General features: G+C 37.4%; 1 protein-coding gene across 1 annotated transcript; it reads right to left on the bottom strand.

Moving 5' to 3' along the window:
• Positions 1-2152: 2152 nt before the first annotated feature.
• Positions 2153-11980, bottom strand: LOC129924309 (bifunctional endo-1,4-beta-xylanase XylA-like). Its single transcript, XM_056018568.1, has 3 exons — positions 11955-11980; positions 10228-10692; positions 2153-3317 (listed from the first exon to the last, which is right to left on the bottom strand). Exons 1-3 carry the CDS (start codon positions 11978-11980, stop codon positions 2153-2155), a joined length of 1656 nt encoding a protein of 551 aa, XP_055874543.1.
• Between the last annotated feature and the right edge of the window lie 6274 nt (positions 11981-18254).

An 18254-nucleotide genomic window follows, 5' to 3' on the forward strand; every position in this document is an offset into this window, starting at 1 on the left:
TTTTTTTTTTTGTAAATTTAATAGTTAGTATGACAGAACTTATTTAACTTAATTATACAATTGTAAAAAAAAAATTGACAAAAGAATCTATAACCGTTTGCATAAATATGTTACAAATATGGTACTCACGTATGTCCCTTGTTGAATAACCTTCAGTATCCGTTAATAATAATAATAGGGAATAGTTGTAAAAAATGGTGCATTTTTAGGAAAAAACTGCTTGCATAGTTGATTTAAAAAATTACATTTTTCGCTTTCAGAAAAGGAAATAGTAGCCGTTGCATCAAATCACCGAATGGTCTAAAATATCATGATGTCGGATTTTCAATATCCTCTCTATATTACGAGATCAAATCGAGACGAAGGGACAGACAGACCACACACAAATAATAGCATCCATTCCCCTTTCGGGAGCCGCTAAAAGAATATGAAATTACTTATTTTGAATTCGGTAGGCTACTTCAGTGGAATTAGAACAGAAGTGACAGAGCAAAATGAATGTATTGTTTTAGGCTATAAAAACGAAAAGAATAAATTATCTTACTCCTGGAATACTCATACATTTATATATACACACACCACTTGCATACTGTCACGTGTTGTACGGTCAATGCTGTTATAATTGCATAAACAATAAACAGCATGTTTACTTTTCGAGCAAGTTTCCTTTCAGACCTTGCGATCTTTAGGGCAGATGATGTTAAGGTCATCCGTTTCTCTGGTCAACGGTTAACGATTAGGATGTCATGTGACCAGCACAACGACCAACCGCCTATACTTTACCCAAATCAAGTCAAGTACCCATTAGAGTTGTGTGGACTTTGGGGCGCCTTAGAAATAAAAAAAATCAAATCATATTCACCGAGATTTAAACCCAGGACCCCAGGTTCGGAAGTCTGGCGCTTAACCACTCAGCCACCGCGCCCCTATATTTCGAGAAACAATAGTAATTTTTCAACAGAATTTAAATAAGCAGGAATCTCTATAATATAAGATTTTGGTTCTTTCCTGCCTGTTGAGGAAACTAATTTACCAAGAAATGTTCCTTTTTTTATTATTATCAATCATTTATTAGTTATTAAGCTAATATTGTGTTTGAAGATTTTTTAAAAATCTCAATCGACCACCGGCGGAAAATGGTTGTGCTTGCTTTGGTGTGGCAAAATATGAAGGTCGCAGGTGGGGCTGCGTAGCTAAGGGAGACATTTTCTTTCCTGATTACTTTTCGGACTCGAAGACAAGCCTTATTATTGTGTATAAACTTTTCATGATTTCAACTTGAAGAATTAAACTGTTGAATTTCGTAAAGAGGAATTATGTTACTACCATTACAATTCAGCTTATCAGCTTGCAAACTCTTATTAGACTCAGGAGTCAACAAAAAGCTGGAACCTGGACTCAAAACAAGGATCTCGAAAAAGTTTATGTCTATCTCTGGGGAAAACAATTACTAGCTAATTAGCCACACGAAAAAAAACAAACGACAATGATACTATAATTATCATTTTTTTTCATAAAATAATCATCTTAATATTTAATTGGTCTTGTGATTAGCACACGTCAGTGGAAATTCCTGATCCTATTCACTAAAAAGGTAAATAAACAGATAGATATTCAGGAACATTTTGCGCACCGTCTTATGTAGAAATATGTCTAGACGGTCTAGACTGTCTTTTTATGTTCCTATGTCTGGATCTATATCATCAAACTAGAATTTTGTATACTCTGAGTACATTTCATCATGGGCGTAGCCAGGAATTTTTTTTCGAAGGGTTGATTGGGATGGGTTAAGAAATGTTCTTTTTTTTTTATTATCAATCATTCATTAGTTATTACGAGCAAAGTAATCACTCTTACAAAAAGTCTTTTTATCTTTAAAACTGAAAACGTTATTTGTTGTTACTTGTTTCTTCACCTAACAAAGATTCCCGGCATACATTGGAAATTAAGTCATTAGGACATTGGGTCATTAGGTTCAACTTTTGGAAATAACAAGACGTACTCACCAACCACATCATTGTAACACAAATAGGTCTACATTATACCTCTAGCTATATTTTGTTATTTTATAATATACACCTTCGTAGTATGTATTTTGTATATATGGCAGAGCTAAACGTCTTTCTACCTTGTTCTGAGTAGCCTGTTTCTGCTAGGTTCTCTGATCAAGCCTCTGTCTGTCGTTGTTTCTCTGATCAAGCTTCTGTCTGTCGTTGTTTCTCTGATCAAGCTTCTGTCTGTCATTGTTTCTCTGATCAAGCTTCTGTCTGTCGTTGTTTCTCTGATCAAGCTTCTGTCTGTCGTTGTTTCTCTGATCAAGCTTTTGTCTGTCGTTATTTCTCTGATCAAGCTTCTGTCTGTCGTTGTTTCTCTGATCAAGATTTTGTCTGTCGTTATTTCTCTGATCAAGCTTCTGTCTGTCGTTGTTTCTCTGATCAAGCCTCTGTCTGTCATTGTTTCTCTGATCAAGCTTCTGTCTGTCGTTGTTTCTCTGATCAAGCTTCTGTCTGTCATTGTTTCTCTGATCAAGCTTCTGTCTGTCGTTGTTTCTCTGATCAAGCCTCTGTCTGTCGTTATTTTTCTGATCAAGCTTCTGTCTGTCGTTGTTTCTCTGATCAAGCTTTTGTCTGTCGTTGTTTCTCTGATCAAGCTTTTGTCTGTCGTTATTTCTCTGATCAAGCTTCTGTCTGTCGTTGTTTCTCTGATCAAGCTTCTGTCTGTCGTTGTTTCTCTGATCAAGATTTTGTCTGTCGTTATTTCTCTGATCAAGCTTCTGTCTGTCGTTGTTTCTCTGATCAAGCCTCTGTCTGTCATTGTTTCTCTGATCAAGCTTCTGTCTGTCGTTGTTTCTCTGATCAAGCCTCTGTCTGTCGTTATTTCTCTGATCAAGCTTCTGTCTGTCGTTGTTTCTCTGATCAAGCTTTTGTCTGTCGTTATTTCTCTGATCAAGCTTTTGTCTGTCGTTGTTTCTCTGATCAAGCTTTTGTCTGTCGTTATTTCTCTGATCAAGCTTCTGTCTGTCGTTGTTTCTCTGATCAAGATTTTGTCTGTCGTTATTTCTCTGATCAAGCTTCTGTCTGTCGTTGTTTCTCTGATCAAGCCTCTGTCTGTCATTGTTTCTCTGATCAAGCTTCTGTCTGTCGTTGTTTCTCTGATCAAGCCTCTGTCTGTCGTTATTTCTCTGATCAAGCTTCTGTCTGTCGTTGTTTCTCTGATCAAGCTTTTGTCTGTCGTTATTTCTCTGATCAAGCTTTTGTCTGTCGTTGTTTCTCTGATCAAGCTTTTGTCTGTCGTTATTTCTCTGATCAAGCTTCTGTCTGTCGTTGTTCAGTGTGTAGAGGAATAAATAAAATCTTATGTTTTAATTACAGAAACAATTTGGTGAATTTTTTTTTTTAAATTTATGAACTACTGTTGACTTAAAATTATTTTGTAGATTTAAAATAGTGACATAGTTGTCATTTCCAATTTGGTTAAAATAATATACAAAAGTAGTTAAGACCACATTGGGTAAGCGTCAAAAAGGTAGAGATGTACTTGTTCAGAGAAGAATCATTTTTTAAAGATTGTCTTAGATCACAGATACGCAAACACAAGTTACAAAACTTTAAAAAAATGTGCGATATTTGAAATTAGGTCACTAGAGCATTGAGACGTACGTGAAACTGAATAAATGTGTCAAAACACGAAGATATGTACTGTGTGAAATTTCAGGTAATGATTAAGACGAATTCGAAGAGCAGAAAAAAAAATCTAGACTTTGTGGAATAGCAAATAAAGATCTTAGCTATCAGTCCACATGGGAAAAAGTATCAAAGCTGAATAGTCTGTTAATCTTCATGTTTTCAAACACATTTGGAAGTCTCAAACAAAGCTCGTTTAGTTGACTATCAATGACAGTAGCTGCGCCACTTGTCAGTTACGTCACGTCCGCCAAGTCGAGTGTCACCAAGTACATGGCCCACGAGTCTCTCACTCTACTGACCTGGTGGGCACATCTCGACCTTTGTTCGTGGGGGGTAAGAGGGACGTACACGCGGTGGGCACTCGAGCGTGGTCTGAACGACCGTTAGTAGCTCTGACCTGATGGCACCCTGTCACTTAAGTTGTTGTGTGGGTAGGTTCCAGCAGTGTTTCTCAACCTGGGAGACGGGAGCCCTGGCGAGGAATTAGTAAGACGTTTGGGGACAAATCCTAGAAAATAATATTGATTCTAAGGAAGAACTATTGACTATGTGTGCGTGTGTGTGTTTATGTGTAATATAATGCAATGTGTGTTTGTGTGTGAGCTGTGAGTGGGGTGGGGATGACAATTGAAAATGAATAAGAGATTCTTGTAAAGAATATAAGAGATTGATAAAGAAGTGAAATAAAGAAAAAGAGAAGAGAGAAAGAGAGAGCGTAAGAGAGAGAGAGAGAGAGACAGAGACAGAGAGATTGCAGGATGAGGAGAGAAAATAGAAGAGAGAAATTGAAAGATGTAGATAATAGAGGGAGACTTAAATAATGAGCAAGAAAATAAAATAAAAGAGAAAGTTGTACAATGAAAAATAGAAGAGAATGACAGAGAGAGAGAGAGAGAGTGAGAGAGAGACAGACAGACAGACAGACAGAGAGAATGGAGATTGTGAAAGTGTTGATAGACAAATAGAAAAATGATAAAAAGAAACAACAAAAGTTAAGAATTACAAGAAAGAGAGTTCGATAGAGTAGAGAAATAGAGCTATAGATAGAGATAAAGCAAAAGAGAGCAAGAAAGAGAGAGAGAGATAAGGACGACAGCAAGAGAGAGAGAGAGAGAGAGATAAAGAGAGAGAGAGCTACAGATAGAGATAAAGCAAAAGAGAGCAAGAAAGAGAGAAAGAGATAAGGACGACAGCAAGAGGGAGAGAGAGAGAAATAAAGCAAAAGAGTGAGAGAGAGATATAAAGAAAGAGAGCGAGAGAGACAGAGAGAAATAAAGATATAGGGAGAATAAGGGTTAGGGTTAGGGTCAGGGAGAATAAAGAGAGACGATGAAGAGAAAGAACAATTACATTTACAAAACACAGGCCAACATTACTCGCTTAAAGAAGAAAAACATTGAGATCTACGTAGACTACAGCTCGTTTTTAGAACCGTTTCCTTGACCTACATTCCCTACCAAACGATTAGCAGCGGCCAACGGTCACTATATCAAGGATCCTCAAGCCCCAAAACACAATGTCCCCATGGACTCTTCGTATATGCTACTTTTTTAAACGCTTTTTTTTTTCAATAACAAAAAAAAAAAAAAGTCGGATTAATTTGCATAGTGCAATGTGATCTGTTCGCAAACTATTTAAGAAACATTTAAGTATGGATCTAAATCATTCTAGTTGACAGGGATTCCCTTTATAAAACACAGCCTAATGGTCATAACGAAACGATCAGTATTTTATCTGTAACAGTAGAAGCCCATTCATTTCTCAATAAATTTTCTTCCATTCTTTATAAAAATCTTTTTTTTTTTCTAAAGTTCAAAGTGAAATAAGCGGTTGGACTTTTTTTTTTTATGTTTAGGCTATAGCGGGTCGACTTATAATACCCACAACTTTAGAAAACAAAAGAAAAGGTATTGGCGGTGAGTTATAACTCATTGGCCTTATCTCTTGCTGAGAGTCCAGAGGAAGGGAAATGGTACCAGATTAACGTCTGCGCTTGTCTGAAACGAGGCTCTCGAGGGGTTTGGAGATCCAGTCGCCGAGATCTTCGGATCTTATATTTACACTGTCTTGATTCTAATCAACTCCTCGGGGGTTAATTACGACGTTAGGGGGGGGGGGGGTTACGCCCCTGCTCACCCACACAACATTTCCGCTAGCCCTAATTCTCCCTGCCCCACCTCACCTGTTTATTTTCCAGGTCTGGAGGAGTCTCGATGTCGGTTGAGAAGGGCGCTCACGTGCAAACTGACTGCAACTGTCGGCTATATTTCTTGCGCAACCGATACTCCCGGGAGATTATACTTTATTCCGTAGTTATCCCCCGGTCTATGGAGATCGCCTGGCTCCCCTTCAATACCCGCTCCTGTGCGCATAAACCTGGGATCTACCGTTTGAGAGATGGCGGTTAAGGCCCTCTTTAAAAAAAATGGGGGACGTTACTCTTTCCATTTATTTTTCTTTTCAGAAAAGCTGGAAGTTGTCTTCCCCTGATTGACCGCAGATAAGGATGTTTTGCACTAGTGAGCAAACCACATTAACTGGTACCTTCCGACCAACCGCCCACATCAAACATTTCATTGACCTGAACTATTAGTTTCATCCCCCTCTCCTTTTCCTTTCATATCATGACTATTTTCCTTCGTCAAAAGAAGAGGTCCAAATAGGAAGACGATAAATGAGTGGCTTTGGAGGGTGTTGGTGTGGGGGGGGGGGGGGGAGAACTCTTTGGTAAAGTTGTTTTTTTTTAAACAGTAAAAAAAAAAAAAGTTCAATCTCCACCCAAACAATACATAGAGGCGGGCCCATTGACTAACCCCAGAACGTGCGCCGCAATTAGCTGGTTTGTGTCCGCACGAGCTGCTCAGACCTTCGAGGCACCTCGCCGACATCCGTGTTAATTTGCCGTAATGGGGCTGTATGCGTTTTCACTCAACTAGTCAAGGGGGCCTCCGAGTGAGTGTGTGTCTCTCTGCATACTCCCATAAATAACTAAAAAGGAAGAGGAGGAGTGAGTTAGTTTTAACTTTAATGGTCACACGAGAGGTTACGTGAGCAGAATGCCTGACATGGAAGCCAGAATGAAATATTATTGTTGTCTCCCTTTTTTGTTTGTAAATGTTAGGAATGAAATTATCACTTTTAAGAAGATGAAGTATATATATCAAACAACGTTTATTTAAATGAGTCCTTACGTTTCCTGCACGAGTTAGCTTCCCTACAGTCTCTTGGGAAAAATAGTACGATTTAAAATGCTTTTCCTTTGCGAGGCTTGAGTTCGGGGTTCGTATCTTACTATACATAGTCTTCAAAACATCTCACATGCACAGTGATAGTAGGCCTATCTATTTATAGCTAACATTGCCCAGACTCACAATATGAGGACATTGTAGCAGTGTGGACCTGTAGTGAGTGCATTGGTCTACAGTCTACACTTTACTATTATAATGAAAATACATTAGTGACGTAGTCTGTACAGGAAACAAAAGGGACAATACTTGCATTCGTTAAAAAATAAAATAAAAGGTCAGCAGTCTGGGATGTCTACCAAGTGTTGATGAGTATAGGGGAAATACGACATTAATAGATATCACTGTTAATGGGATCTATTTAGCATCTATGTAGGCCTATTTTATATTGTAAGGATAATACGACAGGATAAGGATAGAGATGTTGAAATCTTGTAGGCCTAATCTATTGTTAACTCTTAAAATACAAAAGACTTTATTCTCTAGTTTTTGAATGCGATATTTACAAATCTCAAAATCCTCGTGTTACTTTTTGTTTTCTGGAAAACGAAACGTTTAATTTTGAATTTAAATATGTTAGCATTTTTTTTCCACAAAATTACATTGTTTTGAATAAAAAAATCTGAGTTTGCACATTTGTACCAAAAAAAATTCACAAACGAAAAAAACTATTAATGACACATTATGATTATAGTGTTGTTTTTTATCAAAGCATTTTTGATCCGCACATTCTATTTATTTTAGCAATCAATATCATGATTATTCTGTAATAGCACAGCTTTGACCTGCGATTTGCATCTTAGGTCATACTCAAACTTAATGGTACCCAGATCTAGATCTACGTTAATTCACAATTTTTTAATTATTAAACAATGCGATTTTAATAATTTTAAGATTAATCGTGTTAGAGACGCAATATGATGTCATTATGTTTTCAATGATAGATGACTTGTAGATCTAGATCTATGAGAAATGTGCTCATCTTCGACCACAATATTAGGGCCTATATACTAGTCGACCGGCGGCGTAGCACACTCCGCTATTTTGCAGGGACGGCCTTAGGCCACTGCAACCTATGCGTCCGCAGTGTGCTCCGCACTTTCATAGGACCCGCGCTAATTCTAGGTGTATAAATTATTAAATTATACAATTTTATAGCTTATAACTGAGTTCCCGCGGCCTGGAAATCCTGGGAATCTCCTGTAATTGCAAACTATACGAAAAAGTCCTGGAAATATCCGGAAATTATTAAAATCGTTTTGAAACTCATACAAATCTCCTGAAATATATAGACACAAATTGTCATTTTGGTGTATCATTCAATATGGCAAACGCCAATCCTACGCTCGATTAAAAAAAAACGGCATTATGCAATACCCGTAATTGTGGAATCTAGTGAAAGAAGCTTCTCGCGCCTCAAACTAATGAAGAATTAATTTAGGTCCACAATTCTCAAAGATAGATTGAAACATTTGGTAATTCTTGCTATTGAGCGTGATCTATGTAGGAAACAGAATTCGTATGATATACTGTATGACTTCCCTACACGCAAGGCTCGTGTAGTAATTCTGCGCATAGTAAAATGCAAAGACGAATATATTTTCTAATACAAACTCGTAATTTTCACTTATTATCCGTATCCCTACCCAAACTGGGCACCGCAAATTCGATTCACATTGGGCCCCACAATGGTTAAGTCCGGCCCTGCTATTTAGTGACGGGTGAATAATACTTGTTCTCCCCCCTCCCCTCTTTTTTTTTTTCGCCTCTAAAATTACGTGGGGTAACTCTAGTCCGTCCGACTTGCAGAAATAAAAGAGCGATCTTTCCATTACTTGGTGTCCAAACTCTTGAGTCATGAAGAGAATTACATATATCTATATCTATCTATCTATCTATCTATTTATCTATCTATCTATTTATCTATCTATCTATCTATCTATCTATCTATCTATCTATCTATCTAAATATATATATATATATATATATATATATATATTTAGGAATAAAAATATAGTGAACAAGAAAGTAAAATAAAAGAGAGACGATTTATGCTCATGATTAAAAAGATGTTTTTGAATTTTAAAATGTAGTACTTAGACAAAAATAATTATTTTGAAAAATATATCGAAATGGAAAAATACTAAGGCCAAGGTGACATCCTAAAAATGGTTCCCAAACTAATTGATTTATTTAAAAGGTGTAATGTTATATATATCAGCGTTAGTGAAGAAAAATAAATGTTTTAATTGTTATCCCTGAAATAACAAATAATTTGTTTCTGGTGATTAATGTATCAACTTCGATTAATGATATCAGCATAACGACATAACTTGAAACACCTTCAACATTTACTCATCAAAATTATTGTTCCGAAATCTAAATTTACACGTCACTCATTCATCATACTTTGAATTTTGGAACAAATGGCAGAAATTCAACGGTTATTCGCTCGCACTCTTAAAGCCACCAAATGTCAACAACAAAAAAAAACATCAATTTCATTCTACACATTCTGGGAGTAACTCCAGCAGGAAAGGATTACGTTTCCTATACTTTTACCTGTAAAAGTAAAATCACGGAATCAAACATTAATTGAATATTAATCTTTAAAAAAATTATTCTCGTGCATATATTTTCGTCTCTCGTCATCAGCCTATTGTTAGCGAGATCTCGCCCTCTCGAGATTTCATCGGAACCGACTCATTGTTGTTTCCCTTATACTGACGCGCAGATCTTCATCGAGGCCAAAACGGAAAGAATATGAAAGTTTTGAAATGAGGGTGAGGTTTGAATTCCCCGGTTTAAAGTGAAATTATTCACAATAACTGAGTTGGATCGCATCCCACACAGGGATAAAGTTGTCAGGAGTTTTGCAATCAATAATCAATATGGATAAACTCATTTTCGGAAGGTAAGGGAGGTGGGGAACGGGGGGGGGGGGGGTAAGATGATGGTGATAATGAAAGAAGAGGGGAGAGATAAGGTGGACGAAAAAAAAAAAAAGGACGAACTTTGAGATATTCTGCAGAGAAACCCCGGCTACCTGGCCAAACAAGATTTCTCGCAGAGCACACACTCGTGAATTAATAATTTCTTGTTTGCTCTCGGTGTCAGGGTCCCCTGGTTAGTTTTCTAGTTTGTGTTCCCTCCCGTGTAGTGGTGGCTCGAACGGACCCAGCTAATGTTTGAACTGGACCGATGAAAGAACAACTGTTAGATGTTATTATGGCCCAGGTTAATCACAACATTTACAAGAGGAGATGTTCAGTTTGGGAATAATGAATAGTGATGACTTTCTGTAACGCGCTTCGTTGTCCTCCAGAAAGTCTTGTAGAACACTTCCTGTTGGAGCTAGAAAGTCTCGTAGAACACTTCCTGTTGGAGCTAGAAAGTCTCGTAGAACACTTCCTGTTGGAGCTAGAAAGTCTCGTAGAACACTTCCTGTTGGAGCTAGAAAGTCTCGTAGAACACTTCCTGTTGGAGCTAGAAAGTCTCGTAGAACACTTCCTGTTGGAGCTAGAAAGTCTCGTAGAACACTTCCTGTTGGAGCTAGAAAGTCTTGTAGAACACTTCCTGTTGGAGCTAGAAAGTCTCGTAGAACACTTCCTGTTGGAGCTATAATGTCCCATTCTGTAGAGCCATTCCTGGCAGTTTTATCACAGGTAAATTTCTGTCTCCCAGGAATATAAATAGTTATGCTAAATGAATCAATCACCCATACAGTGTTGGTGTATTTAAGAAATAATATAAATACAAGGCTGGGGGACAAGTGATATCATGTACAGATTTCTCACAAGAATAAAAAAAAAAAACTCTCAAGAGCTAGAAACAAACTTTTAGCTCAGCAGTTAATTTTTTTCCCCATTTTTCAACCTCGGAAGGTCAATTTTATCTATCTATCTATCTATCTATCTATCTATCTATCTATCTATCTATCTATCTATCTACCTATCTATCTATCTATCTATCTATCTATCTATCTATCTATCTATCATCTATCTATCTATCTATCTATCTATCTATCTATCTATCTATCTAATCTATCTATCTATCTATTTATCTATCTATCTACCTATCTATCTACCTATCTATCTATCTATCTATCTATCTATCTATCTATCTATCTATCTACCTATCATCTATCTATCTATCTATCTATCTATCTATCTATCTATCTATCTATCTATCTATCTATCTATCTATCTATCTACCTATCATCTATCTATCTATCTATCTATCTATCTATCTAGCTACCTATCTATCTATCTATCTATCTATCTATCTATCATCTATCTATCTATCTATCTATCTATCTATCTATCTACCTATCATCTATCTATCTATCTATCTATCTATCTATCATCTATCTATCTATCTATCTATCTATCTATCTATCTATCTATCTATCTACACATGTAGATGAAAAGATAAACTCTCATCCAAGAAATGATAATTATTGCACAAAGTGGATACACAAAAGCATAGCCACTAAAGTATGACTGATGCGCTCCTTCGTCATTACCACATCTTTGTTTCCTTGTTGAACTGTACAACGAGATAGGAAGATTCTAGCCATGAATTTACATGCACATACAAAGACCCGCATCACTGATGGGGAGATTCGAAACAGTATCACACTAGCAATTGGGCCCCACGATGACCTGACCAACGTAAAAAAAAATGCAAACTAAAAGTTTATGGCCATCTCACAAGGCCGTCAGGGCTCGCAAAGACCTGCTTTCGGGGAACAGTACCAGGAAAAAAAGGAGAGGCAGGCAGAGAAAACATCAAAGAATGGATGGACCTGTCAGCGAAAGTGATTTTATTGAAAGCAAAAGATGAATGGAGAAAGACGGTCGTCAGATCATGTGTGGTGCCCAAAACGGACTAAAAGATAGGTGAAAGGGAAAATAGATAATAAACAAAACATTGCTGTTCAAAGTCAAATGAAATCGTTAAAGTGTGGTAGTACAGTTGTGACGTCAGTGGTTTAAAGAAACTGTAAAAGATGGGCTCTCACCTGAAGACAAGTAAATTGTAAGACATGTAGTCTGCATGAGCGACTACTTGAATGGGGGACACGTGAAAGAACAAGCCAGAGTACTCACGATGGTGATTTGCCACCTCTTTCCACCCCCACCCCCTTCACCTTTGTCTTTTTTTTTCCCAATCGATCGGAGTGAGTACCTGGCTGCACGTGCGGAGTCAACAAGTACCCAGTGAGAAGTTTACACTGCGACAGGGTTCTTAGATTGGTCAATGTTTGACTATCGCGGTGTACACACGTTACCCTCGGCTAGACCGGAGTTTGCTCATTTCATTGCGAAGTCATTTAAAAGATGATTAATTAGTTTTAAGCATGCATCCTCGACACGCACATAAAAAAAAAGATCGAATCAAACTTGTTATGGGAGGAGGATGGGAATTTTAATGCAATTTTTTATTCTTACCCGATAACACTTTATTTTATTTGCTTAGATCTAGCTATTCATTCGTGATTTTGAGAACTCCGATGCCGGTATAAACATATCAACCGATCGATCTAAAGCAGGCAAAGGACCGACTATTTTCTTCATATTTGCAAAACGGACTGATTACTTTGAAATACCATTATTGATATTATTAATCTTAGTTATTAACATTATTATTCCAGTTGTGTAAACAGATCTACATTCGACATTTAAAAGACGTCTTTATTCTTTAGTACTATTGATGAACCTTTGGGGAAAGGGGAACATAACTCGTTTCACAATCTCCTGCCAATAGTCGTTAAAGAGAAGACATAACAAGACAGAGCATGTTTGCTGGAGATAGTGGACTTGTGCCGCACTCAGTGGGAGCTCACATCATTCAGGGCAGAGAAACTGCGGAGATAAGACCGGTAACTCCAATCATTAATGGCGGTGTTGTCAATGTCATGCAACTAGTCGAATAATTTCTATTGTGTATCCTTTTAACCAGTGATGCCCAGCCTAGACCGGCACGCGGGCCATTTTAATTTGACACTCATGTCGCGGGCAATATCAACGAAAAGAAAAAAAAAATTAATTGACAATTTTTTTGAGAACTCTTGTTGCAAGTCCGCTGTGACATCCAAACAGACTTTTTCACTTTTCTTCGAAGTTTTAGATTGAGGTCCTACTTTTTGTTTTCTCCCATTTCATCCATGGTACAGTTCCGCTTGAGTTGATACCAAAAGACGATCCAAAATTATGCAGGAATGATGCCCTGGGCTGCACACACAAGATGCTAAGGACACGGCTAGCTTAAGACGCAGTTGACTTTTTAAAGAATTTTAAAGAATTAAAAATAATAGAAGATTCCTGTCCCTGAATTATAAAACATAAACGTAACATAAACAATATATATATATATATATATATATATATATATATATATATATATATATATATATATATACAAATATGAATATTAGAATAGCAAAGAATGGAAACCATGGAAGAAATAGTGAGGTGTGGTTTTCTACATAATTGTCCGATGTTTGGGCGGGCCGGATAACACCATTAAGAGGGCAGAATCTGGCCCGCGGGCCGTATTTTGAGCATCACTGGTTTTAACGATTCTTGTAAAATAGCTAGACTATGGTATTGCCTCCCCTAACAATGTTCAATAAGACTTTAATTTAAGAAGTTTGTGCGTCTGTCATTAGCTTTCGAGCTCAATATATCTCATTGTCAACAATTGTTTTTGGACTATCGAACAACAGAAATGCAATTTATTTGATTTATAAATAACACTAAGTACGAGTTAAAGCCTTGAACTAAAATGACATATTTGAAGGTCAAGCATGCATTATTTCTATATGTCAAGGGAAACTACTGCTGCAGGAATGTCACATTATTAGAAAATTTCGTAGTGGACATATGGCTTTAACAAATTTCGTTCCTAGCATTGCTAGAAAATAATTCAAGTTTCCGATCATAATTACAAAGATAATAATAGGCAGAACGTAATTATGTTCTATTTTGAAATAGCATGTGTAACTTATAAGATAAGATAATATTTGTTTTACAATTATGTTATTCATAGTGAGATTCAGAGATTTTGAAAAAAAAAAAAAAAAAAAAAAAAAAAAAAAATTTATATGTGAACCATAATAAAGGTAAGGCACCACAATGTAATACGGGTAAGAATTTTTAGGAAATTATTGTATTAATAAGAGAATGAAAAAGTTATCATTAATATAATGTGAGAAAATTTTGAAAACTAGTAATATATTGGTTTCTATACTACTGTAGCGATTACTGTCTGTATTGGACTACTTGATGTGGATGAATGTCAGATTGGAAGAAAAAAATCAAAGACTAACAAGTGGTTACTCCTAAATTCAGAAAGATTTCATGCAGAGAGTTGAGAAGAAAGATTGTAAAGTATTCATTTATTGAAATAGAAATCATGATTGCATTTCATTGAATCTCACATGTTCTGTGGTTAAGAAAGCTGGTTTAAAATTCTCCACAAGTAATATTTTCTGTTGTTTAGAGAACTGAGTTCCCCTTTCAGACCTTGCAATCTATACAGCAGGTGGTGTCAAGGTCATCTGTTTCTTTGGCCAACGATTAACGAGCAGGGTGTCATGTGCCAGCACAACGACCAACTAATAGAGAATAATCAAAATATGAAGGAAAAGAAAAAAAAATTGTGCAACATAAAAAAGCAATATTATCACACACACACACACACTTTTTTGTTTACATTGCCATCATGTCATATCGGCAAAATTCATAATATTGTTTCAATGCAAGAGTTGAACTAGGGACATGTTCTATAATCCTGGACATTCTTTTTATTTGTGTTGATCAATCGACCTGTTGAATGAATTAACTTGTTGAGATCAACGATATATGACCACCAGTTACACTGGTTCATTCGCGAGGAAACTCTAACATTTTATCGACAAAACACATTGAAAGTGTGGGTCATTGTACCTTATAGTTCATTTACTGAATAAAAAGGCGTGTCTTCATTTACTGTATATCTATAGTTTATACTAATACAAATGTTTATGTCATATTTACACTTTCATTAATATAATTGGCAGTTGCTTTTCAATATATGAAGATATAAGTATATTATTTTCTTATATTATTTTCTTGTATAAAATTTATTTGGCTACGAACCAAATATAGTCAGAAGGAAACAGAGCCTCGTTAGAAGAAAATCAACGGTTCGTGAAATTTAGAAGTTGACGTGATTCTTGATCGAGTTATGTTACCGCAATGTCTTGAGGGGATTTCTTAGCTGCAAAATCGCGAAGCAGTTAACGAGGGCAATAATGACAAGGCAATCTGGAGGTCCTTTGAAGCGGTGGGTAAGAAGAGCTTGGGGAAAGAGTTGTTCGAGGCAATGATTAACTAAGCCAATAGATCTTACCCGTGACGAAAGGATTCTGGGAAGGAATGGAATTAAACAATCATTTACGTCGCCTTGAAATGGAGACGAGATGGTGACCTGGGCAACTACCTGGTGGTCCGGGGATCAAACAATGAGATAATTCTCAGCTCACACTTTAGGATTCTGCCAATAACGTCTTGGTGTTCAAAGTTGGATGAATGTTTCGGGCAAAGCGAAACGTGCCTTCTATTCTGCAATCTTTTTTCAACGCAGTTTTAATTTGAAGAACACACACACTCAATGGTGAAAGATCTGGGTGACGGTTGTAATGTCAGACAATGTCTCAGTGACCGACGTCCTCAGAGTGACTACAGCCTGGTCCCATGTAAAGGGCATCCAGTGAAGCGTTGAGAATTGTACTCATTTATTCTGTAGACCACAAGACCATTGTTCGAGCACTTCTGCCCTCCCCCTCTCCTTTCAGACACGATGTCCTTTTCATAATCATTTTTTAAATTTAAATTTTTTGACATGGACAAAGCATCGAGTGATAAAAACTGTCGATGTTTTTTTTTTTCTCTTGGTCACAAGTACATTATGGCCGTCTCCCTCTCAACACTAAACGTCTGCAAACACAATAAAATTAGACCTGGCATGGCGAGAGGTTGCATGTTCTATTTCTAGAATTAATTAACGTCTTCCAGACCCCCGAGGATGAGATTAAGGGCAACAGCTCAGCTGTAGTAGCCTCCCTTCTGAGTTTATAAAGAACAAAACTAAAAATAAAAAACAACAAAAAAACTGAAAGAAAATACTTCGAAAAAAAAATGTTCGAACCGTCTGTCGCCAGTGTTATCTGGGCACCTGGTTCTATTCCCTTCATCTTGGTTTTAGGTCCCTGTCTTCAAACTTTTAAAATAAAGAAAGCCTCCTTCTCTCCTTTGTAAAAGTCTTACATCTGCTAGCAAGCTGCAGACACACCAAAGTGTAAGGCTGGATACGGTATTTGTTTAATGGAGAAAAAATTGTTCACCCAAGCCCCTTTTTTATAGTCCACGCTTGCATATTAAAAACTATAAGGAGGGGTAGGGGTAGAAAAAAAAACGTTCGAGGTCTGGCATCCTTTGATGAAGGGCATATCTAAGAAAAGAATGAAACTTCAGGTGTTCCCGATCATAAACCCTTTAACGTTTGCATAGCCTGCGCCCGTTACATGCAGTGAGGCGGTGCTGTCAAAGGAACCAAAGCTTCCAGCCACTTGCCACTTTTGTCTTCGCTTCTCATGCATTTTTATCGTACAAACCTTTCAACCTTACACAATAACGGGACGCCAAGTTGCCTCTTTGTGGTCCCACCCCAGATTGAAGGTTTCCAAGGATCCTGGAGGCCACGCTCCCCCACTGCCTCACCTGCTCCTCATTAAGTGGGAGAGCCTTGTCTTGTATTGGTGGCCAAACGCCCTAGCAAGACACTTTGGTGCGAGACATCGCTAACGGGAACTTCAAATTAGCTGAGTCCCCCTCTTGTTATTTTCAAGTCATCTTTGCATTTGTAATGGATGTGTGTGTGTGTGAGTCGGTTTCCCTCTTCTTCCCCCTCCCCCTTCTCTTTCAAGGCTGTGACCTGCTGTGGGGTGTAGAAGTAGGGGCGTACACAAGATTAGAAGAGGATTACAGAGAAGTTCGTATCTCTCTCTGTATGCTAGTCTGTTAAATCTTGAGAAATACTGCCAGCTTTCCTCTTGCAGATGGCTTCGGTTGAGATACTCCGTTTAGGGTTAAAATAGGAATTAGTTACTCAAAAAAAAAATATCTTGCACAATGTAAGAAGGGTGAGAGGGAGAGAGCAGAGGAAAACGAAGAGAGGAAAAAAAAAAGAGAAAAGAAGATGACTGTCCCTATTTTGCCTGCTCATAGCGAAGAAGAGGGTTTAAGAAGCGCAATAATAACATCCCAGAAGTTGTATGAAAAGTCTCAGTCGCGCTAAAAGAGACAATGACCCCGTCTTTCAGCCTAACCTTTAATAAAACAAAGTGTGTGCAACTCGTTGTCAGTGGTTTCAAGAGTTGTCCAGTAAAGACGTCGGGAGTCCACCTCCTTAAAAAGAAAAAAAAAGGTCTACTCAAGTACCTATTGTTGTCTAATAAATAGGCTCAAGTCGGGAACGAGAAATAGTCTTTGAAAGGAAGATTTACGCGTCGTCTGCTAGCATCTGTCAACTTCCTCGCACTGACCCCTGATGCAATTGTTGTCAGGACGCCAAGTTGAAAACTAGGGCACCGGTCACTCTCAGGTGAATGGCTCAGCCTTCAAGTCCCCTTGCCTTGTCCACCTAGGTTTAAACGAGATCGTTCCTATTTACCTATACCCCCAGAACCGACGAGTCGCTCTGCATGCAACACAGATACGCGAGTATTCAACTGCAAACTGCTGCGCAGAGAAATCGACTGTGTCCCCTTGTTTTGAATTTCCCTCCATTTGGTTGCCATGTAGCAACGACTGTGGTAGCGCATGCGTGCTTTGTATCAGCTTTTCTATTGTGGGACGTCACATTAACATTGGTGCATAGCGCGGAGGCAGCACATTTTTTTTTTCTCTTTTCCTTTCACACGTGTATTAGCTGATAGCTCGCGCCGACGGAAGTACTCTTAGTGTCATAGATCTGTTTTTATTATCTTCTCTTGTTTGGGTGAAAATAAATTAGATTATGAGAATCCACAAAGTAATGAAAAATATATTTAAATAAATACCTTGCACACACCTGCCTAACTCTGGTATGTTGAATTGATGGTTTCTTTTTAATTGTTATATAAATGAAAGATTTTTTTTTTAAATTGGCATCAATAATTTTTAATTCAGTTTAAAGGGTGGAAAGAAAGAAAGAAAAAATGAAAGGATTAGAAGAGGACATGTAAATTATTGAGTTAACGAACAATAAAACAGACTTTGTTAACACGATTTAATAA

The sequence above is a fragment of the Biomphalaria glabrata genome, chromosome 1, assembly GCF_947242115.1.
Source record: "Biomphalaria glabrata chromosome 1, xgBioGlab47.1, whole genome shotgun sequence".
NCBI classification, from domain to species: Eukaryota; Metazoa; Mollusca; class Gastropoda; family Planorbidae; genus Biomphalaria; species Biomphalaria glabrata.